The sequence below is a fragment of the Rhipicephalus sanguineus genome, chromosome 4 (assembly GCF_013339695.2).
Source record: "Rhipicephalus sanguineus isolate Rsan-2018 chromosome 4, BIME_Rsan_1.4, whole genome shotgun sequence".
Classification (NCBI taxonomy): Eukaryota; Metazoa; Arthropoda; class Arachnida; order Ixodida; family Ixodidae; genus Rhipicephalus; species Rhipicephalus sanguineus.
This window is the reverse complement of record NC_051179.1, coordinates 33,616,316-33,642,703: the sequence shown is the minus strand read 5'-3', so window position 1 is coordinate 33,642,703 and position 26,388 is coordinate 33,616,316. Positions and strand designations below refer to the sequence as shown.

Here is a 26,388-nt window from a genome sequence, read left to right as displayed (position 1 = left end):
TGAAAACGCGTCGAGCGTCTCAACGCGCCGGCTTACACGGAGGCAATTTTTGAGGAAACCACCAACGTTGCGGAAAATGCGGCTAGCATCATGAGCGGTGCTCTCTTCCACCCGATGAGGCACACGCCTGTGCCGTAGTTACAGAGAAAGTTATTATAGCCCCGTGGAAGTACTATCGCACATGTTTTGCATCAATATCATCGTGGCGGGTAGTCAGTTTAGTTCATATAGCACGCATATATGCAGGTCCGAACGGCTACCTCGCGTGGAAGCTATGCTACTTACGACGCGTTCCTAATTTAAAAAGGTCATTCCACCCATGGTGGGCAAGCCTCTTAAGTATGCGACTATTTCTTTGACATATCCGCTTGCGTGCTTCTTACTTGCTTTTACGAGTTGTAGCTCGGCCTTCGGTACTACAGATCCAGTGTTTAAATCCCGCAGCTGGAGCATTGTTTCTTTTTATATTTATCCGGCGTGATGTCAATCGCGCCGCCTCCGCGCGCGTGTGTGCATTCATTTGTGCGGCCGATGGCGCCATTGGATATATAGATACATCACCCATGAAAAAGCCATCGCGCTGCCTAATGCTATTCGCATGTGTCTACGAATGGCCTCTATGCAAATGCACGTCATTGTGCTTAGGAATAGCTTCTCCGCATTACTGACGTGTTTGCCACTGAGCACGCTTTACAGGCAGAGATGCCACCGGGGCAGCGGGAATGCGTTACTGAACTGAAAGGTGCGCGACACGGTAACAGAGCAGGCTTTAGCTCAAAACCAGTGACCTCCCTCAATTTTACTTACATAGAGCAGGTTTAGCGACATCCCCGATTGTGCCTCTTCTGCAATCAGGAGGAAACCATTGGTCATTTCTTTCTATCTTGTCGCCGGTTCACGACATTGAGGAAAAGAATCATCGTACTACCTCTTCGAAAGCTGGGCCTGGAAGTATCAGAACCGGTTATTCTTTCTTTTGGGGCCACCCCTCTGAGATACAGCCACAGGGGTGTTTTCTTCGCGATTGAGGAATTCATCAGACAGTCTAAAAGAATGTCTAGCTAAATTCTGCCTGCTTTAAATGTTTCAATACCAATAATTGGCACATCAATTCAATATATTAATTATGGCTTCTACGAATGACACGCTAAAGAAAATATAGGAAAAATTCACCCACTACTGGGCCAATCCCCTGTATTAGGTATGAGCCATGACTGGAGGGAAACAACAACTAGCTCCGATTTTAACGCGATAGCGTTAAAGAGCTTGTTTAGCAGAAATCCTGGTGTCGGCGTCGTTGGTTGTGAGCGAAAAATCATCATCTTGTCCGTGACCGAAAAATCGAGAAAGATGCAAATAAAATAAGTAATAAAAATCTTTTTAAAAAAAAATGTGTGAGAATCGAACCCAAGCCGTCTGCCTGGCAAGCAGGTGTTCTACGACAGAGCCACCCTATGGCCTTAAACTCCTTGGGGAAAAAGAATATATGAATGCCATTTCACGTACGTCGCTGCCATGCACAAATGGCTACGTACTGAGCGCGATAAACTGAACGCCCTTATTAGAAAGGTCGTTAAAAGAGCCCTCGGCCTCCCTATGAGCACTTCCACGGAGAAACTCCTCGAGCTCGGCGTGCACAACACGCTTGAAGAGATCGCCGAGGCTCAGGAACGGGCGCAGTTGCTCCGACTCAGGACCACCAAGGCAGGCCGCCATATTCTGCACGAGCTTGGCTTCTCCTCGACGGCCGGGGACCCCCCAGAGTGGACGCCGGTTCCCCGTGAAATCCGAGATCTCATCACGATCAATCCCATTCCGCGAAATGTACACCCCGACTACAACAGAGGCAGGCGCCTTGCGCGGGCGACCGCCCTTCTCAAGCGCATAGACGTGAAAGCGGACGACGTCTCGTTCGTGGACGCCGCTGCCTATCGCAACAACCGAGCCTTCGCCGCGGTCGCGGTTTCATCCACGCAGCGGATCCTAAACTCCGCCACTATCCTCACCCGAGACCCCGAAGTAGCTGAGCAAGTAGCCATAGCCTCAAGTGTGCTCGACAGCAAACGAGAAGTCATCTACAGCGACTCTAGAGCGGCCATGAAGCCTTCGAACGTGGCGTCGTCTCCGATCAGGCGTTACGCATCCTCCGCAGCGTGGATCCGAGTACTCTCAAGCATCACACCGTCATCTGGTTCCCTGCCCATCTCGGCCGGGTGCCGGGCGCCCCGTCCAACCTCAACGAGATCGCCCACGACGCAGCGCGCGCGCTTACCGACCGCGCCGTCACAGGGAAACCTCATCTCGCCGAGTTAGAAGCCAACCGGGACGCACCCATTACGTATAACGACATCACAAAACACTTTTACCTTGGACGCCGCATTTTTCCGCCCCCGCATCCGAAACTTAACAGGCCGCAGGCGCTAACCCTACGCTTACTGCAAACGCACACATATCCAAACCTCGCCAAGCTTCATGTTTTCTATCCCGACGCGTACCCCAGCGACACGTGCCCCTCGTGCGGACACAAGGCGACACTCACACACATGCTCTGGGAGTGTAGAAACGCTCATCCCGGCTCTGCCTCGCACAAGTGGGAGACGTCCCTCAGAAGCTCGCTTCTCGCCGACCAGCAATGGGCTGTCCAGCAGGCCCACGAGGCGGCCGCCAGGTATTCTCTGTCGGTCCCTACGTGGGAGACGCCCGCTACGCGCTGAGCGCGTTCTGCAGGACGTAAATAAAGTTTTTCCAATCCAATCCAATGCCATGTAGTGGAAGAAGACTTCTTAACGCATGTAATATTGCGCGGCAGAAGCGTAGAATCGCGCCAGGCGTCAAAACATGTGACTTACGCAACGAATGGGTGTTTTAAAGGCCCATCCATTACAAAGCGCTCAGACATATTTAATCAGCAGCAGCAAAAGCATCAACAATGTGACCAGCTGCGTATGATCGCGTGTTGCCTTACGGACGCGTAGTGGGCCCTTCGCTGGTTCGCAAAAGGAACAATTATGGTGTAGTGGGCACTTAACAACTGTACTCGCAGCAGGCATTCTAGGATACTTTGAAACGGCCAATGTTACGCGCACAGTCGTTCATTTCCTTACGGCACGGTTGAGGTATGCACCGAGAACCGAAGCCAGGTTAGCAGTTGAGAAGGCACGGGGCCCGATTACGCTATCGTGTTCTACTCTTGAAGGCGCAGCTCAAGCGTCCTTCTAGTTTTTCAATTCGATGAAAACACAAAAATGCTCTCATCACGCAACCGCTTGACCCAGTTTATTCACGTTTGTTGCTCTTAAGGATGCTGCATTTTGCGAACAGCAGGAAACATAATTGTGCTCTAGGACCTCTTAACGGTTTTTTTTTCAGCAGCCAGAAAACCTTTTATGGATCCAACGCACGTAGAGCAGTAGAAGCGGTTAACGAGAGACGCTGTAGTGGAGGGCTCCAGAAATTTCGACCACCTGGGGTTCTACGACGCAGACTAGAGGACTGGCACACCGAGTACTGTGGGCCGATCAAGGAGGTAATGCAAAAAAGAGCTGTCTACTGAACTGCACTTTATTGGTGCCACCAGTCCACTGACCAGAGGAAGCCGCGTTGCTCGCAGTTACAGGGTACTAGAATAATTATACTCGCAGTGTATCGTCCCCAAGTTCGCTGACATTAGCCGCTAGGGACACGCAGAAAACAGGCGCGCTCCTCAAGCGTGGCCACACTCCGCCCACTCATGCAGGAGGGAAGACGCGCGCATCGCGTTCCATTTTGTCCGGGCCCGTCTCAGTATTGCTTTTTTTATCCGCTAGGCTGTGCGTTCTGTCACTACAATCACACTGGAAAACTACACCGCACGGTGCCCGTGGATAACACCGGTACTTCGCACCTCCCAAGGTTTCACGTTAGTGGAGCTGTCTTGTAATAGTATAGTATAGCAAGGGATGGGAGAGGGAAATAAGGCTGAGGAGGAGGGCAACGCCACTAGCTCCGGCGCTTCCTTTGTCTTTGCACTACAGTGCGTAGCTGCCCCAAATTTTTTTCTTATACCCCAAATCGTTCCGCACCCAACGTGGTTTTGCATTGCCTCCGTGATCGGCCCGCCTTTGACCAAGCGACCTTGTCGTGTGATGACTTCATCATGTGACGTCAAAAGCTTTCGCCACCTGACGTTTTGGTGACGTCATCGCATGATCTTCTGCATCACTTGCGTTGACGCTGCCAACACCGACGGTCACTTATCGCGTTTGACGAGGCATCTACGGCTTTCGCCTTAATAAATCTTCGGTATACGACGTTCAGTGAATGTGGCCCTTCAAGCACTGTCTGGCTTTCGGCTAGTAGACAGACAGATTATGACCAAAGCCTCGGGAGCCATCTACATTGGCATCACCACTTTATTTGCCCGACAGATGGCTCTTGGGTTTTCAGATGGACAGACTGATGGAGATGGTGAAAACCAGATGCAATGACCCGATAATGCTATACACAACATTACTGCACCATGTTAGCCTGTAACATACCTTGACTGACACTCCTTGGGTGTTGGGCCGTGTGGTACTCGAATCATGCATATGCAGAGTAGTGTGCAAACTTTGGTTTATTCAAAAAAAAAAAGAAGCTGTCTACCTTACATAACCTCGAATGTAGCAGCAGATCTCGTAGAAAGTAATGGTTGGTACTTCGTCGGTGATGAAAAATTAGACAGCACGAAAATCCGTGGTCAATGCTTGAAGGTAAACAAACAATGAGAATACAAAACCAAAAGTGACAATGACCGTACACTGGTGTATGTACAAGTGTAGGAAAGTGTGAGCTCACCACTTTTTGTGTATAATCGAGTGTTGTTCAAAGTGCAATTTCTTTTACACAAAATTTACACATGCTTGCTTCTCCACCTGAATGAACTACAACATACTGAAAAGGCACAAGCAGCCCTGTAGCCACATACCATCCACAATGCCATATGCTTCTCGATCTCCAAACACTGCTACATTCTCTGTAATACACTTGTCTAAACATATCTCTGAAAAGTGGGCTTTATCAATGAATATTGATCACACTGTTAGCAAGAAAAGAAAAGCAATCCGCAGATATCAATAAGAGAAAACCAAAGCTTCTTCAATGCTGCTGTTGTGAAACAAAAGGGTATAGCTGATGCAACAAAAAGCATGGCAAAGGAACCATTCTTAAAGCTGAATGGATGTCCTTAGAGGACTGTGACAATTCTTGATAAAGAATTTTTTCTTATATTACGAGGAAACTCTAAAACATTCAACCACGTAGAAAAAAATAGTCGAAACAACACGAAAGGAAGTGAACGAAAGTGAAGCAACACGGAAACCAAACTGCTCTAAACACACATTTTTTTTTCAGTTCACAGGCCAAGTCCATTGCTTCTGATGACAGGCACTGCAGTAGGCCTGCAAATCAAGCAACATTGCTCGATGGTGCCACAGGCGTTGCGGTGTCTTCCTCAACTTTGGCTCGCTTCGGTGAGGAGGGTCCATCTAGTCAGGAGTCTGGCACACGCCGGTACAGGTACAAGTAGCCGAACTCCTTGGGCGGGTTTTCGGACAGGGCCACCTTGTTGTCATTGAAGATGACCCAACGGCCGTCCTTAAATATGTGGCAGACGTAGTGACCCACCATGGTGGACTCACCCATGTGGCTGATGAATGCCACCAGCTGATAATCTGCATAGATTTAAGGGAGTCATGAACCACCCCTCGGGCTTGGTGAGAAAACACATGCTGCGAATAGCAGTCACGTGCGGCAAGGTGGGGCTTACAAGCAAAGCGCGAAGTTGCCATTAGAGTCTTTTAGCAAGTCACGAAAATACGGTACGCAAATACGGTACAGTATTACTGCACCACACCTCCTTTCTTGCTCATTGTGCTTTAGGTGCTCCCAGTTCCAGTGACAGTGCATCCCTCGAACGACAGCTTCCTCGTTAACAATGCATAGGCTGAGAGGCAACAATGAGGTGTGACAACCCCGTAGTAATTCTTGAAAAAAGCATTTGTGGTGTTGGCATACGTTCACTGGAATTAGGAGTGGCAAAAGCACAACAAGCAAGACAGGAAGAGCGGTATGGCGATACCGTACCACACTTGTGTACCGTATTTCGGTAACTTGCAAAAGACTATTTCCTCACACATCCTCTTTACATACAGAGGCCCATCCTCACTTGCTTTGGAGCTGCCGACGCCCACTGCTTCACGTCCAATAGCAGGTAGCACGCTACTGGCCAACAGCCGACATAAAGTGCAGCGTCTGGATCGGATGCGCTTCTTCCCACAGGGTGCTGCCAGGTGCCGGCACAGCACTCCATAGTCTGCTAACGTTACATAGCGAGCCACACTCAGACAAAAATGACGGAGAGAGCGATTGCATTTCATCATGCGCTCTCAAGGCCATGACGCAGGCTGACGTAACTTGTTTCCCCCCTGTGCCATCCCTCCCTGTGTAGCTTCCAGCGTGCTCGGCAAAAAACCCCTGTAACATCGCTCGTTCTTGACTGATTTGAGAAATTTTTGCAGCAATCGATTCGTGAGGCAGTGAACTCCGATATACTGAGGTCATTCGATGATTACTTGGAAAAGGGGTTCATGACCCTTTCAAGTTGATTAGGCACGAGCGAATATTCAAGCATTTAGAATAATTCAATGATTATTCCAGTATTCGAATTTACCTCAGCACAAATTTAAAAGTTCCGAAATTTCGATGTATAAAAACAAACGTATAAATTACCGCATGTAATTTCTGAAAAGGTGGCTTCCCAGCATTGTGGGGCCATTGTGCACTGCCACGAAGACACGCTCCAAGGTTAAAGGCGCATACAGGGCACCCAGATTTTTTCTTTTCTGAAGTTTAAGGGGGGAAGAGGCACTTTGACATGAAGCATCTTTTAGGGGCAAAGCTCCTTAAGGCGGCACCCGTTCGTCCCTCGTCGTGCTCGTAGTAGTGAGTAACAAGTCTTACCCTTTGACCTCCAAGGTGGTGCCGGTGGGAGATTTCTCCTGTGCGTTGTTGAACAATAAAAAATTCGCAGCGTGCGCGTTAACTAAAAGCCGAATTCTTCTGTCTCTGTAGAAGTGTAAGTGTTAGCTAAAAGCCGACTTCTTCTGTCTCTCATTCCCATTAGCAGCCATTGTTTACCTCCAAGGTAGTGCCTGGTGAGATTTCTCCTGTGCGTGATTAAACAATAAAAATTTTGTTCAAAACGCCGTTGATTGATGAAATAAACCAACGAAAGACGCCAGATGTTTTGTAAAAACAAAACGAAAGAACGCCAGATGTTTCTAAAGCAAAACGAAAAAGACGCCAGCTGCTTAACGAAAGACGCAAGGTGTTTTCTAAAGCAATGGTTTTCTAAACAATGAAAATTCACAGCGTACATGTAAAATTAAAGTGAGCTGCAAGTCGTCATAACTCATCGAACCTTTAGTTTAAACGCGCCCGATCTCACGTCGGTGATGATGTACTGGGCAGAATTCACGGAAGATTCACGGTTTACCGATGAACCTCCGCAGCTTCGCCCACTCATCATCATTCACTCCGTGGATATGCTGTGATTTTTTTATTTAAGTTAGGATGATGAAAACTTCGGTGATCATGTATTTACATGTGTAAATATCAAATATGAACTCAGTTTTTATGTAGCCCTTACGACAATTTTTTAAATTAATCATTCATTAAAATTTCGTTTAATCACCTTTTTAATAAATTGGCTACTCGGATCCTGCTGAATTAAATGTCATTGCATTCTACAGTTATCAAAGAGTGCAAAAAGCAAATTTTATGGTTCTAGCTTTCCTACAACAAAAGTTATGAAGCATCAAAATCCGCCATTCGATTACCGAGAAAATGTATTTTTGTTATTTTCTCTCTTGTAAAAACTTACGCTTTTCTATAGTAACATATGACACTTTGTTGCACTCACTAAACATCCAGCTTTTCAGTAATACAAAAATGATCAAAATCGGGTGTACCAAAGCTGAGAAACGCTCGCTAAAAGAATGAAAGGTGGCGAAGAAATTGAAACTGAGAAAAAAGCAAAAAACAAAATTCTGTATCTTCAAGGAGCGCTACACAAGTAAAAATGCTTTACTTTGCAAATAAATGCCTTAGAAGACACCAGGAGAGTAGCTTATCACATTTTCCAATCGAAATGGCCCCAGTGCATGTCATTTCAAGCAGTTTGTTGATTGCGGAGAAGTCGACGATGCCGTAGTTAGCCTGCCGACGGGTCAGAGCCCTCGCACGCTGTTGCGAGCGTGCGCACCTTGCGCTCGCTAGCGGAAGTTGCCGATAAGCTGGAGATCTTATCTTCAGTCTTTTTCTGCTGTTGCGCACGATCGGCGCTAGTCAAGAACGTCGTGTCGATCCTTCTACCACGCTTCCTATCACTGATGTCGTCGAGGCGGCCGCTGACACAGGTGAAGTCGGCATTTCGACCGATGAATCGCGTTCCGCCACCACGCCGTCCTCCGCTGGATGCGCTTCTGATGCACGCGAGCCGTGATTTCGCTTTTTTTTTTTTCGAATTTATGAGCGCTGCGCAACTTTCGATATGGCTTCGCCACGATCAAAGTTCCAAAACGCGGCTGAGAGCGTAGGCCTAATTCACTCCCGGCGGCTGTGGCGCACTTCGTCTAGCTCGCTTGGCGCCGTGCCAGTAAGCCGCCGCAACGTGCAGTCTTTGTTGAGGATGATAAAAACGCCTGCTCCAGTTTCTTGCCAGCTTGCGCGGGTTGGAACTTTACGGACGTAAATCGACGAGAACAACACAGTTATACTACGGCGACATCAACTTGCCGCTTTGCGTGCACTGTAGCAGACAGCGCGGGAGGCCCGACGAATCGGAAGGCGTTATTTAGTCACGTGGGCTCACTGTGCCAATAGGCTCACGCGGAGGAACCTTTTTTTGGCGCGGATTTTCTACGTGAATTCTGAGTGGACGGAAACAAGGGCGGCAGGATATTCAAGAAAAAGCGCGGCTCTTTCGAATGCGACCAAGATGGCTGGCGTAGGTAACGTAGAACGGCAACAGCGCGGCGCTGGATAAGCCCGTTTTTTACGCGTTCATCGCTAAAAATTTAGCTCGCTGATGGCACATAAAATGCTGTCACGGCTAAAATACCGATCTAAGACGCATGAAAATTGGCGAGGTTATGCATCAGTAGCGGCAGAATCCAAATAAAACATTTTCAAAAATTCGATTTTTTTTCTGATTTTCGGTCTCAAAGACCCGCTTCCCCCATTAAAAGCATGTTATACGGACTTATATACCCTAAGTACTGCAAATTTTAAAATGTAACGTATTTTAACGCTTATAACTTGCACACTACTATTAACCAAATCCTGCTACTGTTCAAAGTTGCTTACACTTCAGACCAAAAACACGACATTCGCGAAAGCCTCGCCCGAATTCTTAAAAATAGTATTGTGAAAGTTTGTTGGGTCATGAGAAAAATGCTAATTTTTTTTAAAATATGTGATACATACTATTCAAACTATACAATTTGATATTATTAAACCAAATCACTATTTGCTTCGAACCTCAAGTTTGCTATTCACTAGGGGTGTGCGAATATTTGAAATTCCGAATATTTTTCGAATAGCGTTTGCTATTCGATTCGATTCGCACTGGAATTTTACTATTCGAACTATTCGAACTTCCCAAAAACAAATACAGTCGACGTCAGATTAAAAGTGATCCCTTCATATTTTCAATATGCTTCACCTCATTACACTCTCGTATTGCGGCAAAGCTGCCTTTCAAGCTACGTTACGGTCGAACTTTGCCAAGAGACAGTCAACGTCAGATTGGAAGTGGTCCCTAGATTTTCAATATGCTTCACCGCATCACAACCCGGTATTGCAGCAAAGCTGCCTTTCAAGCTCCGTTACGGCCGAACTTTGCCAAGACAGTCAACGTCGAATTGAAAGTGGTCCCTAAATTTTTAATATGCTTCACCTCATCACACCCCGGTATTGCGGCAAAGCTGCCTTTCAAGCTCCGTTACGGTCGAATTTTGTCAAAAGACAGTCAACGTCCGACTGGAAGTGGTCCCTAGATTTTCAATATGCTTCACCTCATCGCACCCCGTTATTGCGGCAAAGCTGCCTTTCAAGCTCTGCTACGGTCGCAAATGTATTAACTCAAGAAAACGCTGGTTCCAACATGGAGATGAAAGATTTGGCAGAGGTGGGGGCTCAATTAATGCTGTTCTGGACCTGAAATTTGGGCATGAAGTCCGAAAAATCGGAAGCCGATGCTTTTTAGCATCCAAAATTTCAGATGTTCTTATATATCGACGTCTACGAGGCAGATTTGGAACTCCGGACTTGAAGGAAGCACACCCTTGTCTGCCACATCAGTTGGGCTTCCACAGAAGTTGAAAGAGGAGGAGAGGCTGAGGAAATGGCATTTTTGCCTATCACGTGTAAAGTGTTGTCGACAACACTTTAGTTGCACCAAATCATGTACATAAATACAATTCGGCCTCTACATTACCTCATTCTGGATAAGACAACTATGAAACACCACCCCGCCAGTGCTTCATCAACCTAGCGAAAGGAAACACTTTCATGTTGCTATCTCATAAGAATATGCTCAGGAATCCCCTCTAACTTTTTTTTCTGCAATTTCGCTTCGAAGTATTCGAAAAATATTTTAGAAATATTCGAGAAATATTCGAAAAATATTCGATTCGATTCGAACTCGCACTTCAATATTCGAATTCGCTTCGCACCCAAAATTTTGCTATTCGCACAGCTCTACTATTCACCCATCCCTAATGTTGATCTCTCGCACGACTCGCAAAGGTTAGTAACACTAGAAGCACTTACTTCCAGGACCGTCCTTGATACGAGGGCCAGCGCAATCAGTCTCCATGGCAACTTCTTGACTCTCTGCCTGAATGTCATCGGCTCTGCTGAAGATCCAGTCCATGGCCCTCTGAACATTGTTATCCTAAGGAACACAACAAATTTTTTTTTTCTGGCTGCAAAATCCTCAATATGAGTCTTGAGCACAACTAACGGAAATTTCGAGATGCACAGCACACTTGAAAAGCCCTTTGTAGAACTTCAATACAGTACAATTTTCAGGTAAAGGGTGCCCTTAATACGAGCCTAGATATCTAAAGCAAAAATCTGATGTACGAGTCGTCCACATAATATGCATGAGCATTTTGTTAGACATGGCTGCACAGTGGTATCTCTGCATTGTATCGACATGGAGCACATGGATGTTTTTCTGCAATCTGTAATCACGGCTTATGATTTTCTGTTGGGGAGTTCGTTAACTCAACCGCCGGTGTCATCACAACATCCACTTCCTAGAGCCCTGCTATTTGCACTATTGCACTTTCCAAAAAGCCGTGCAGTCTTTCGCAGACAGCCACCCACGACTGCACGTGCGTGCGTACAAAATGGATGACATTCCTGCATTTCTTGAGGCTTCCATCATTGCTGCAATGCTAAAAAAGGTATGCAGTTTATTTTTACTTCAACTTTCAGTTGACATTTTGCATGAAAAGCTCAGGAATTTTGAACGAAGACTATGGTACACTATTTATGTCTGAAGCGTAGACGCAGTGAAAACTCTATGCTTTTTGACTTTTGCCTGTGCTATGAATTCTTTGCAGCAGACTATGAAGCCAAGGAAAGTATAGGAGGTGTTATTCGTAGTTCTTAACTGAAGTGCAGCAAATACGAGATAAAGGGAAAATTAATTCAAATGGAAGATTAAAAACATTTCGCCACTGGTGGCAAATGAACCCACAATCTTTGCATTACTCGTACAATGCTCTACCAAGTAAGCTATGGCAGCAGTCATAGATCATTGCAAGAGTTATTGAACAGTGGCATAGTTAACACATTGGTAGCATAGCCAACACATACACAACATCATGAACTTGCTTGCACGTGGGCAAGTATGCTTTTATAGTGGTGGCTTTTCCAACGCTATTTCCCTCTTTTGATACTTTGCCTGTCGTCATAGCGATGGTCTACCCACATTATCAACGGGATTGGCCGGGCGTGAACGGTGAATTATAGGAGTAGCAAAGAACCAAGCAGAATTCATCACTACAACATGGTGGCCACACACTCTTGAAGCTTTTCAAAAGTAGGCAAGGAAGAAGAATTGTAGAATCAGCAGTCAACATATGCAGTCACGTCTGTTACGTAAGCAACAGCCATTCTCACCGTAGCCTTGAGAGCCTTGAGCGCTTGATCTTGGGAGAAACCCATATTCGTGATTGTTTCCAGTGCTTCTGCATCTGCCTGAAACGTGCCGGGTTGCACAAAAGGAGCTCCGAAGTCTTCCGGTGTCACATAAAAGGTAAAAAGAGTTTTAAAAGTTTCATATAAGTAAACAGAGCAAATGATGGTTTTGCAGGAAATACAGTAAGCACTTATTACTCCAATGAAAGAACACACGACAAATTACCGTGACACAGAACTGCTGTAAGCAGACCATTAATGTCACAACTGTCGGCATTAAAGGAATTCCTGAACACTTTTTCAGCACGTTCAGAAAACGCTGTCGATCGGTAGTCGAGGCTCCTGATAACGCAAGCTAAACATTATAGCGCAGCACGCGCCCTGAAATTCACAATTAATCCTAAAAGTCAGCTTAAATTGTTCCCTCTTCTCTCGACAATTAATGCCCCAAATGACCACACCATAAACACGAAGTCCCCGGCCACTGGCCAATTTGAGCATCGTGAGCTGCATAGTTACCGTGGCCGCCGCGGGATGCCTCCAGGTGCCCCATGCGTACTTGCAATCACAATGAAAGTAAACCGCATGTTCGAAGAAAAACGAAAAGAAAGTGCTCAGATAATGACGCACGCTGACGAATGGATGCATCTTCTTGTCTCCTTGTCAATTGCACCTCACCTCCACACTTCAACCTGCAGGAAGCTCATACAGAAGGTAGCTAAGCATGCCAAAAGCCTAACCACTCAAGCAAGGAAAGCATATGTGATGCCATGTTTCGACACTAGGCACCAGCAAGATGAAGCAAATTTCCCTAGGAAAATCCAAACAGGTAGATGGGAAACAAGAGCCTGCGCCAAGTACCGGGATCGTTCATGTGATCCATGGCCCACTCTGTGGCAGCCTCAATGCTGGTGTTCTGAGTGAAGAACACTGCCTTCTTGCACCCCTCCAATGGAAAGCCCATGTCGGCAAGTTGGGACACCCAGGCTTGATTCAGTTCCACAGCTGCAAGACAAGAATTTGCACAAGGATTTTCGAAATACACAGTACAGTCAACAACGCTAGTTCAACCTCGGCAAGGAACGAGAAGAATTGTGAGCTTATCTGGCATGCCAAATCAAGAAACAAAAAAATTATGTCAGACCACATGGCTGTTTCATTTGGTGTATTTACCTGCACACTGCTACTAAATATAGCTCCATATTTTACCGTGCGTTCTGTGCGTCAGCACTTGATTTGGTGTTTGTGTTATTGCTGCATGTCACGTAACAAGCACAAGTTTCCTTAGAACCGGTTGGACTAAATGCAACAAGCTCTGTTATGTTGCAAGCGATTGCAAATGTTCAGGAAACAGATGTCACCAACAAGACTGATGTCTAGCAAGTGGCTTTAGTCGGCGAGAAAGACAAGATGCCACTGCTTGTTTGGGGATTCACACTTCGGGTCATGCAGAGCTCACTCTGTGACCCGAACTTGAAAGAAAAAAGCTATTGTGGACTCTTTGAAGAACACAATAAATTCCCAGAGAAAGTAATTGGACCTAACAGGGACATTTACCGCAAATAAAATCCAGAAGAACTTTTTTTTTTTTAGCCGGCCCAGAAACTATGTCTGAAGCCCAGTTTAGTTGGTACGAATCCATAATGGCAGGTAGCGCAAATTTTCTACAGAATGCTTTGCATTGACCATTCAATCAGGGTCGGCAATAATGAACGATCTGAAGCCAGAATCATTTCCCTTCACATGATGAAAACTGATTCACACTTCTCAAATCCATCATTTTCGATCTCAAAACGGATTTTCATCACTCTTCATGGACTAAAACAACATGTCATTCTTTGCGTAGTCTGCTGTGTTTGAGATGCTGCACTTTTTGGATTGCTCCGGAACGACCACGACGGTATGGTGGCCCATGGCGGTTGATGCTGTCGCAAGACTAACCACTTTGCCAATTCATCCCGAAATGTGTTTCGGGAGCAACGAAAAATGCCAGGCCTGCACAAAACACGCAGCACAGTCGCAGCGCAAACTGGAAGAGTGGCCTTTCTAGAGCCCATTGTGAACTCTCTTGGGGCAACTACTACAGGTACACTTGCAAGGTACCCACTACACCATAAATGATCGTAATTTTTGTGAAGTAGGGAAGCACCCACTATGCCATTATTAGTCATTCTGCCAAGAAGCGGGGTACTGTGCTACACATCTGTAAGGCAGTTATGCGTACTTTGTTGATGCTGTGGCTGATGACAAAGAATTATGGCCGATGTCCTTTGTAACGGATTGGAAGCTTTAAACAACACCCTCGTTACACAATTCGATTTGTGTCATATATGGTCGTTATTTTAATATTCTACCACGTAACATATTACATATGTTAAGTGATTTCTTGCCCCACATGACGCCTGTATAGGGTCTTTTTGCGAAGGAGTTTCAAGCACCGGTATGGCTCTGTATTAGAATACTTGACTGCCATGCAGAAGGCGAGGGTTCAAATCCTATACGATCCTGGATACATTTTTTCTCATTTCACGCGATAGCGGTTACGGATGCCCGGCAGCGAACAACTACAGCACCAAAATTGGCTGCTGCTGTGATCTCATAACAGCTTTCGCTGTAAAATACACAACGCAACCCTCCATTGTCCCTAGATTAGCAAGTAAAATGACTTCACATTTGACTGCAATCTACAAATTCAAATGCCATATTTTCTCATGTATAACCTACAGGAGCTAAAGTGAGGGTTTGAGTTGTGCGCAAGTTACGGTGCACAAATTCACTTCACAGTAACTGCAAGGAAGGATGATTTCTAGGCAGTACACAAGAATTTTCATTTTTTATTTTTATTTTTTTAGTGGTTTGTAGCTGGGGCTGTTGGTTACGTGCAGGGGCGGGTTATACGAGAGGAAATACAGTATCGCAAAAGAAAGGAGCACATCACTCACTCTGAGTAGAGCCTTCATTTGTCTCCTTAGGTTCCGGCAACAGCTCTTCTCCAGGCTGCACGCCACTACCGCGCAAGAAGGAAAGGTCTAGCTGATGAGGCATTAGCATCTCGACATCTGAAACGGGCGATAGAGACAGTTTGCATTTCTTTTTGTTCGATAATCCTAGAAAAATTTAATGCACAGGCTGGACTTTTCCTTTTCAGGCTGCCGCAGACGTCGGAGGAACTTCGGTAATACCGTACCTAACTTCTTTGGGATCCAGTTTTGACCGAGCGCAAACTTCTTCAGCTGTATCATCAGGTAATCGGGGAACGTGCGAAGTCTGGTTGTCCTGCCAAGAAGAAATAAGATGCCACCTTTACTTCATAGGGAATGTCTCGCATGTTGAAAGGTATGTGATTATGCCATAGGAGATAATCATTTGTTATAAAGAGAGTATGGCTGACGTGACAATTCCAATTACCCAGGAAACCCGAAAGTAAGAACACAATGTCACTAAAAACATGTACAATTCACACACACAAAAAAATTGTATGCACTTTATTAGCCAACATCTATTACCATATCTATCATTCTTGGCTGAGAGCACTAAACCGGAATGTTAAAAAGGGGCACTCACTTTTCCACAGTAACTTTCTTGTTCACGGCCGTGCTGAAAAAATCACTGACCTTCTCGGTCTTTGCAAAGGCATCCAAGCAAGCAGAGAGCGGGATCTTTGACCTGACAATAGTTTCAGGGTCGCTGCACAGACAGAACAAAAAATTAATGTAAAAGATGTTTGCGCATGTAACTGCGACATTCATAGACAACAAAAGGTACGACAATGAGACTCACATTTTTTCGTTATTTTTTAGGAGTTCTTCCTTCTTGCTTTCGTAAGCGTCTACGTCCTCTGCACGTTGAACCATGCGAGTGAAAAGAAAATGAAGAAACACTCGTTAGCATTAAAACATTGTTGACACCCTTTTAACACGCTGCACCTGTTTGTGTAATGAACCACACTGAAGTGTGCTGTGCGTAACACAGGGCCAGCGTTATCACAAACGTTATGCTCACAAGCTCGTTTGCATATTATGTGTCGCGATAACAATAATGATCACTTTAAACCACACCATAATAATGATGGCGCTGATTGTGTGTCACGTCTCACAGATCACTGCATGGCCTTATCTGCACCAAACGCGAGTGCAATGAAAAGGATGGTACTGCTACTCACGCTTATTCAACGCGCACTCAAGTGGCACCGGCAGAGGCAGCAGCCAGTCCGTGCGCTTAGTGTAGCGCACCTTTCCCGATTCTGTGCACAAGATGCGCTCTTCCACCTCAAACTTCAGGCAGTCTGCAGGATTCATCTCATTGCGGCAGTTCCTCTGCAAAATGTGCCCAAATCAGCAATGACCGGCACCCAATAGCGGCAACCAACAGTCCCTTACAGCAAAAACAGCAAAGGAATTCTGACTGTCACGGTGTTATGTACAGTATGTAGATCAATACATACTAAATATAACGTTAAACAGCGTTACCTTCCTCACCACAAAAGCTAAAACTGTAGAAATGATGAACGAGGTAACCCATATTACAATAGCTCAGTACAAAAGGTGTGCTGTTGGGGATGTGGCCTCTAGAGCCAGAAATTGATGCAAAGAATGCGACTGAGAATTTGAGTAGGAAGCAAAGAAAATGTTCACTTATGACATCATTTACTTATGGTTGATGGATGGCCTGGCTGTTAGCATGTGGCCCCACAAAACTCGCAGGAGCATGACATATGTTTTGGCAAAGTGGTCAGTTTGCCAGTTCTGTTACAGTTAGCCTTTTTATTTCAAACAATATGCACAGTTGCGGTCCAACGGTGACAGAGTTCTCCTACGAGATCCTAACGAAACTGCTGAAAAGTATCTTGCCACATATCTTCTGCCATTTGAATGATTCACACTGTCTTGTACACCATTGCTACAGGTAAAAAAAAATTGATGCCTGCACTGAAGCTCTGCCCTATTGCGACTTAATCTTGGGTCGACCGCTGCCTCATAGATGTATGATCACGGGTATGTTTGCGACAGTCAATTTCCAACACTACCCTCACTTAATTGCAAATCGTCAACGCAGATACTGAGGTGCATCATGATGCTGGCAAAAAATTGTAGCAGTATGATTGAAAGAAGTCACTTAGGACCATGTTCTTATGTCACACATAAGCAAACAAATACCATACGTGTGAAAGTAGATGACGAACTGCAAATGCAGCATTTGCAAGTTAGCCTGACTCCATAATTCAATTTATTTTCTGAGGTCTTGCGTGCCAAAACCACGACATGTTTATGAAGCATGCTATTGTGGGAGACTATGGATCAATTTTGACCGATTAGGGTTTCTTAGACGGGCCCCTAAATGTAAGCACATGGGTGTTCTAGCATTTCGCTCCCATTAAAATGCTGCTGCCATGGCTAGGGATCGAGCCCACTTCCATGAGCTTCACAGCGTGACACCTTACCTGCTAGGCTACCACATAGGTCATCTTGGCTTGCCCTGTGGTTTCGCATCAATCAGCTAATACTGTAGCAAGAAAGCTCCAGTTTTGAGGAGGCACCAGCCACATATCAAAGCAACGACATTGTTCTTTCTGCTTGACTTGGTGGACAGAAAGTTGCATGGTCAGCTATGCGGAGTCAAAGTTATACGGCAATGCATTGTAAGATGTTCGAAATTTCGGTTGTGCTACAAGGCCAATGGCAGTGCGGCAACGCTGTCCAAATTATTGAGAATGTTCAAATTATTGGTAGACTGTGCTATGAGCTTAGATTTTTTTTAGCGAGCCAGCCACAGCATACACTCTAGAGCCAGGTGAAAAAATAGAAACGGAAAAATGTTACTTACTTCAACAAGCTCAAGGAAGTATAGGAAGAATTCCTGAGCATCCTGCTGCCTCTTAGTTGAGAACTCTGGGTGGTTTCTGCCAACCAGGGTCTTGAACATGAGTGGCTTGATACCTTCCTGTTCCTAAAACAGAAAAAGAAGAAAATTCAAGACATGGCAGTGCAGGACTGGTGTGCGACTACTGAATTCTGGTCTCCTGCCACAGCCGTTTACGAAACCCCTGTTTGGGAGAAAAGAACATCTTTTTAGTGCCTAATCAGCTGTAACAGCAATAAGCAATCACCCAAAATTAGCTCTGTCTGCCATCACTCGCTGAAGAGCACAGTTCCTGCGCTCGGGCATCACAGGAAACTCGATTGATTTCGCTTTTCCGATAACTGCCCATCATATTTGCATTCCACTTGGTAAACCAAAAGGAAAGCCTATGCCTCACTTCCTGTGGCTGATGCAAGCTTTCTTTTAGAATTAAAATGGCATTTCTACTAACCATCCGTATGAAGTGCCCCTTAGCAGAGCACTGTGAACACTGTGCTAAAGCTGTCGAATAATACACCCTAAAGCAGCAAAAAGTCTTTCAGTCCTAACTGACATCTTCCATGGACTGAACATACAATCTTCACACTTCCGGTATATGACATCGTATATGTCAGCAGTTGAGTGGAATAGCCTCTGTAAAACTTGCAACCAGAAGAATAAAACAGAAGGCAAAACATCTTAACTTCAAACTAAATGCTTGCTCTGGCAGGCATTTAGAGCTATTATATGCCTTAACAGCAAGTATTGCTGGCGACTAAGTTTGCGCAAATACCTATGCAAATGGTAGTCATGAGCTACTTAGGAGTCAAAGACGAGTCATGAACGAGCCAACCGTTAAACCGTTGTCACGGGGCCTCACACTGTCGTCGTAAGCACCTGTCGGTCGAGCGAAATGTGCAGCACAGCGCGAATCATCACGCTCACCTTACTTCTTCGGCGAGAAGAAGCAGCCAAGAAAGAAGCCACTCGAAAGCAAAAGCGAGTCGAGGCGGTTAGGCGTAAGCTTGCCGGATTATTGTCATGCGTCTCAACATCGTCATCCTCTGAGGCGATGCCACCAAAGTGGTTCCAGGGAAGACGCTGCACCCAGGCGAAAGTGCACCAGAGTGGCTAGACTTACACGTTCCTACAAGATACCCAAGCACAGAGAATCTGCTGCAAGCTACAAGAGCTCCATACAAAGGGTAGCTCTCAGAGAGACAAGAGAATGCAAAAAGGTCAATGTTCATCAATACATATTACATCCCTGGTGTGCACACCACGTTTTGAAAGAGTTTTCACATGCTACCATTTGCCAGTTCAGCTGCCAACTTAGCAAAATGAAAGATTTTCCCCAAATGTGATACAGCAGCGCAGCATAGCCTTATTGCGAACTAACAGCTGTGACGCCTAGTTATAATCTGGCACACTAATACCCCTGTCACATGGCACATGTAATGTCATTCGCAGTTTATGTGATTAGGTGTTAATGCCATTTTTGTTGCTGCTACACAGGCATAGTGAATGACATTCACGCCTAGTGGCATTCACCCAGTGAATGTGTTTACCGAACTCATGCACATGCTCAGGGTGTCTACCAAGTTGACATTTCTAAATTCCCTGAGTTTTCCAGGTTTTCCCTGAGTGTTTCTGCTAAAATTCCCTGAGTGAAACAGAACTTTGTTTTATGTCATGATGGGTAGAGACCATATCGCTCAGTGATATCACTCTCTAATACGCATGTTAGAAAATGAAAACGACTTAATCCCATTTGAATAGTACATTAGAACAGATAAACCTCAATAGAGCGAAGTTGGTAAAAGCGGCAACTCACTTCTTTTTATCGAAACTTCGTTAAACTGAAATTCGACCTTTCATGCAAGGCATAGTTACTGAAGGATTAATCTTAAACTGAAAATGCCACAACAATGCTCGACTACTATGGCAACATGAAAAAAACAATTTTGTTGAGCCTGAGATGCAGCAATCACAGTTAGATGCCTTGCCAGCGTGTCACATGTAAAGACGAAACAAATGCGGGTTTAATGCACTGTGGAATTGCGCTTGTTCTGCTGCTGCAGGTTGTTGTCAAATCCTCGCGCGTTGCCCAGAGCAATGCAACGCTTTTGCTATCATGTTGCCCAACCAAACCATTTGCTCTCCACGAATGCACAACATCGCAAACCATCCCACGTTAGAAAAAAAGTCACAGTTTCACCGCGAGAGCAAAATAGTAAATCCGATAGCAAAAAGCAAAAAAGAGGAATTTTATATGAATATAGGCTAGCAGCTCGCTCCTTCAGGAAACGCAGCCGCTGCACTAAGAGAAGTGCCCTATCTATGGCTCAGGGGCGGATTCAGGTACATAATGGAGGGGGGGGGGGGTACAACGGCTGAAGCCAACGCTCAGCAGTGCATTTTGGCGGGTCACGCATATTTACAACAGCCCGGAGGGGATTATGGCAGTACCTAAGAAGCCTTCGTTGGAAATGTGCATAGGGAATCAGGAAAGGGTAGAGCAATGAGAGGTAGAGAGCAGGGAAAAGATTCTCTTTACCCTTTTTGGACAGTGGCAGGCAAAGCAACCTGACAAAGGGGGCAAACTCGACAAGCAGCCTTACAAAGGAGGTGGACGACAGGCACTGAAGGGAGGGGGCGGGGGCTGGCTTAGAGGGGGGGGGGGGGGGGGCGATCGCCGCTACCGCCCCCCCCCCCCCCCGGGATCTGCCACTGCTATGTCTTCAACGGAAGTTTTGCAATTAGAGCACAACACCTACAAAGGTATGAGCCGTCTGCTGATCCCCACTAAAGATACCGCGGCGCACGCGACCACGCCCGCTGGTACAAAGTACGCACTTCCTGTCGGACTCACGCAGCCACCCCCCACTCATCAACGCGCCGGCTCCTATCTCCATGTGCCCATCACGCGGATGAGACGGTCTGCTCGTTTCATCTCTGCTTAAACCCCGTTCGTCGGCAGCGCTCGCGCACTTTCACTCGCACATGGAGCATACTACGCGCGGGGTGATGTAATCGCGATTTGAACTTGATAAGGAAGATCATGGCGAAGGCAAGAAATTCGCGTCGGAGTGTCTATGTAATTTCTATCGCAAAAAAAAGCAATATCGCTGCGGGCTAAGATAGCATGAAAGCACGGCAACAGCCTGAATTACGGCACCTCCGATTATTGTGGAAACGTTACTGTTTTCCGACATCGCGCGCCGTATCGAGCCCGTGCTGGTATCGCGAATTTCGGTCGCCGCTATGCCATGGCTCTGAAAAGTTTTGTAATTCGGCTTTGTAGCAAACATCCAAGTGGTGTGTCTGGTAAATGCGAGCTGCAGCCCCAAAAAATTTCAGTCGACTGCCTAAAACTTGTTTTAGCAGTGCCCTCATCGGGAAAAAAAGAAAGAAAAAAGCTTTAACTTGCTGTGAATGGGCCCGTTAGTTACGCTAGCTCTCGCCTGGAAATTTATTATATTCTTCACAGAGTCCTAAATAGCATCTTTGAAGCTCGGGATCAGAGCGAGTGAGCTCTCCGATAACAGCCAACAAGCGTCTCTTTTCTCGCCGATCGGGATGGCTTGCCAGATACGAGCCTGGTCGAAGACATCCGCTTCCTACACGATCGCGATCGCTTGCAAGATAACTCAAGCTCGTTACATGTACTGCTACCGCTTCTACAACTAATCATGCTTGTTACTTGACACGCGGCGATAACAAAAACACCATATCGGGCACTAACGCACAGCACGCGCGAGAAAGATTACAGAACTATACCGCGTACTCACAGAACACCCTGACAACATTGCGCGATACGATGTGTCGTGGTTCGCGGTTCCCGCATGCCACGCATTAGCCGGATTCTCTCCCACTTCACCGCTCCGAAGGCGATGACAGCATCGAGGTGCGCCACTTCCCCACAGCCGCAACCGTTTGATTTGAAAAATGCATTCACAAAATATCGAGCAAGCGCTACCGCGACTTTCGTCGCCTTTCAAAAAAGTTACTTTGGATTTTCCCTGATGATGGCACAATTTCCCTGAGTTTTCCCTGAGAATTTCCAGACTACTCAATATCCCTGAGAATTCCCGGTTTTCCCGGTTTTCCCGGTCGGTAGACACCCTGATGCTACAAGTGTAATCTCGATGACAGGGGCTCGGCAAAAATATTACAAAATCGACAAGTTAATGCAAAATGTAGTCAATGTTAAGGTTCTTATTATTGGCTCTAGTTGACTTTTAATAACTTTTTTTTTACATACAATGTGATATTGGAAGCAATTTGTGCAGCTATATTCTCTTTCCCAGACTCCGACATGACACTATCGCCTCCTGTCGGCAGTGTTCACTAACGCTCACTGTCGTTTTGCCGAAGCGGCACCATGCTAGCACTAGTGGGGACTGCAGCACTTGCAGCAGAGAACATCCATACGCACGCATGTGATATATATCCGCCAGCCATCACGCTGTCACGGTCCACCATACCGCTAATACCGCCGTCTGCAGGAGTTGTGGGCGGCTTCGGGCTAGTCTTGCTTTGGATACATACAGGGATTTCTTTTCTGCTGATGCTGCAGTATCGCATCGCAGTATATTTTCAAACTGTCTGACAATGTTTCCCATTTTATTACTAAAATAAAGACAAAATATCTAAATTCAAAGCCCGATTTGCAACATTTCCTTATCATAGCAGCCTGCCAATAAACATCGACATCAATTGCGAATCTCATTTTGTATAGCGTGTAGACCCGGAATGCAACATCGCAATGGCATTCATTATGAATGTCATTCGCTGTGAATGAAATCACATGTGCCGTGTGACAGGGCTATAAGCAGGCAGTGTACTGGCCACTTCTCTCTTTGCTTACCTTTGGATCAGACTGGCCACTGCCTTCACAAGGTGGCTCCTTGGAGTAGTCGCCAGAGAGAATGCCGACTGCCAGCTTTGTCCTGAAGAGCAAAATCGAGGAAGGTACATATCGCATCGTGCTTTGAGAATCGACGTTAAACATCGTTGCAACCTCACAAGCTGAATCAATGGCTATAAGACATAGTTCCAAGCACCATTCTTACAATATCTGAAATTACAAAACAGTATCAATGCGGTAATGAAATTATAACTTTTTCAAAGAAAAGAATGCAAAGCGTTCTCTATTTTGTAGGTTGGAAATGTTCACAGAATACGTTTTATAACAGTACTCTGTTGTGTTTTACACAATACTTTACCGAATATAGGACTCATAAAATGAATGCACTCGTACAACAAGTACATTTACAGCTTCGGCCTTCGTAGTTGGTACCTTTTCCACCTTGTAATAAGGTGCCTCTAACTTCAGTACAGTAGAATCTCGATGATACGATCACAGCTAATACGAATTTCGGGATGATACGAATTTTTCTGTGGTCCCGGCCAAGGCCCATTAATTTACAACGTGCTTGAGTACGGTTGTTACGAACTGATTTTTGACCCGCGTCGTTTGATACGAATAAACGCCGCCCCACCCAACGCAACGTTGGCCCCACCGACGGCCGCGGAAGATAGCAGCGTGCACTTACGGCGCTGGAATGCGTGCGGCGCCGCCGGTTTGGCACGTTGCCAGCGCCGCCGGCGAGCAGCGCGCGACAGCCTCCAAGATCTGCGTGTATCGGAGGCCGGAGTGTGCCTTTTGCTTTCTCTTGAAGATTACAGATGGCGCTGGCCACGTTTTTTTTTTTTTCTTGGTGCGGAGGCAGGCCGGCAGGCGGAGACGCCGGAGAGGGAGAGGCACGGCCCGCGGGAGCTTCTTTCTTCTATGCGTGCCGTCGGACAGAGTGGTTGTGGTTGCTGTGCTCGAGCCCGCGTTCTTGCTTTGTTGTGATAGTGCCTTTTTTGCCGAGTGGCAGCAAGCTATGTCTCGCAAGCGGAAAGCCCTCTCCTTTAAGGAGAAACTGGACATTCTTCGAAAGGTCGATGAGGATCCCAAAAGAAAACGCACGGAGTTGGCTAAGGAGCTAGGCCTCGCAACGTCGACATTAAGCACAATTGTTGGACAGCGGGACTCAATAATGAAGAATGTGCTTTCATTTAACGTCAACGCGAGGCAAGCGAAGACAGCCCAACACGTGAAGCTTGAAGAAGCTCTTCTGACCTGGTTTAAGGAGGTTACTGCAGCTGGTGTGAACATCGATGGCAAAGTGTTGCGTGAGAAAGCCGACGAGATCGCACTTGCTCTGCGCATCGACGGATTTCAGGCCTCAGGTGGGTGGCTGCACCGTTTCAAGACGAGACACGGTCTCGTTTACAAAAGCGTCTGTGGGGAAGCGAAGAAGGCTGACGAGACCGTTGTTAGCGACTGGCTCGCGAAGCTGCAGTCACTCATCTCTGGGTATGAGCCTCGTGATGTTTTTAACGCAGACGAGGCTGGCCTGTTTTTTAACCTTCAGCCTGAGAAGAGCCTTTGCTTAAAAGGCGAAGCGTGCCAAGGAGGCAAGAAAAGCAAAGAGCGAATAACGGTGCTTTTGTGCTGTAACGCCGACGGGTCGGAGAAACTTAAGCTGACGGTAATTGGCAAATCCCAAAAGCCTCGGTGTTTCAAGCGCGAGAGCCATTTGCCGTGCGTCTATCGCGCAAACAAAAAGGCGTGGATGACGGCGGCCCTGTTCGAAGAATTTCTGTCGCTCCTTGACAGAAGGATGGCCTGCAAGAATCGGAAGATTGTTTTGATTCTTGACCAGTGCGCCGCCCACCCGAGGCAAGTAACGCTCCAAAACTGTCAAACTGATCTTTTTGCCCGCAAACACGACGACGCACCTGCAACCGCTTGACGCTGGAATAATAAAAAACCTCAAGCATCATTTCAAGGGCCTTCTTGTGCGCCGCCTACCGTATTTATTCGAATATAGGTCGACCTTTTTTTTCCAAAAATGTTGCCCATAATCAGCCATCGACCTATATTCGTGACCAAAGAATCTCGACCTATATTCGCGATCAAAGCGACCAAAGCACCGCACCTATGGCGTTCAACTGCCGCGCCTGCTGTTCTTCAAGCAGTTCCTGCTACATACGCACATTATATACCATAAAATCTGGTATAAAAACCGTACCCGTTCGCCTTTTCCGACTAAGTAACTAAGAAAAAAAAGTTATTTGTGCAATAGCTGCACACCGCCTTTTCAAAGCCCCCGCGAAATGCAGCCGCTCCGCCATGTTTGCGCTGGAACCCGCGATTTCCCTAGGTAGGCCGTGAAGTCCCTAGCCCCCTAGCCGTGCTGCCTGCCGACGCGCAGCCGCACTGGCACCGGCCTAAGGCCTCACTCTTCGTTTGTTGTTTGATCTGACGTGACGGTTCGCATTTGCATATGCGCAGTTGCGATGGTGTCACGTCGGTAGAGCTACACAGCTGACTTCAAGCGTCAAGTGATACTTTTTGCCGAGAATTCCAGCAATTGTGCCGCTCAGCGTGAGTTCGACGTAAAAGTTGATTAGGGGTTGGCGGAAGCAGCGGGACCGACTGTTCGCGTGCAATGGATAGCGTCGTGCTTTTCGCGGCCCAGCAACTGGCAGGCATGACGCTCTTGAAAAAGAACTGAGGCTCCGGGCGTCAAGGAGGCCCTGCAAAAGGCCAACAGACCTGGTCGTCATACCGCTAGGTATGACGACCCGGCTACATTAAGGACCGGGTGGCGAAGAGTTACAAAGAGTGGCTTGAAGGAGGATGCTGCAATGACACCGACGGGACGCCGCGAGAAGGGCTTCCCTCAATAAAGTTGCGACGTGGGTGAAGGACGCGCGGAAAGACTTGCCAGCGGAAGTGATCGTGACTGGCTTTAAAAAGTGCTGCATTTCCAACGCAATCGATGGCAGCGAAGTCGACGTCATTTGGGATGCCGAGGATGCCTGCGAAGAATCCGACAACCTTCCTTGCACATCTGACGAACATGACACTCCCGGCAGCGACTAGGGCGCTAAGTTAATTGTAAATAAAGGTGTGCTATGTTTCAATTTTCCTGTTTCTAAAAAAAAAACATGGGTCGACCAATATTCGAATATTTTTTTTTTATTTCTCGTAGAGCGCTATAAGTAGGGGTCGACCTATATTCGTGCCCGACCTATTTTCGAATAAATACGGTACTTGCCAATATTGACAGAAAACACGAAGGAGACCTGCGAATAAGCCTCCTGGACGCCATCCATTTTATCGCTATGGCTTGGGATCGAGTAACGCCGACTACCATAGCAAACTGCTTTGCGAAATGCGGCTTCTTCAGGAGTTCCGAAGAGGTGCCCTCAGAGCAGGAAAAGCCAATTGAGGGTTGGGAACTGCTTGATGCGGGTGTA

General features: G+C 46.5%; 2 protein-coding genes across 3 annotated transcripts in view; one reads left to right on the top strand and one right to left on the bottom strand.

The window, feature by feature from the left end:
- The window catches only part of LOC119389741 (alpha-amylase 4N-like), a 294,142-nt gene that overhangs the window by 178,053 nt on the left and 89,701 nt on the right, over positions 1-26,388 (top strand). The window lies entirely within an intron of this gene.
- LOC119389733 (ubiquitin carboxyl-terminal hydrolase 5) lies at positions 4,577-23,021 on the bottom strand (the record flags this gene model as incomplete). Of its 2 annotated transcripts, XM_037657105.2 has the most annotated exon segments (11): positions 4,577-5,690; positions 10,852-10,975; positions 12,214-12,329; positions 13,093-13,236; positions 15,174-15,290; positions 15,419-15,507; positions 15,796-15,918; positions 16,012-16,069; positions 16,394-16,547; positions 18,055-18,177; positions 22,940-23,021. In XM_037657105.2, coding segments are annotated over 11 exon segments (1,312 nt in total), but the record flags the coding sequence as incomplete, so codon positions are not given.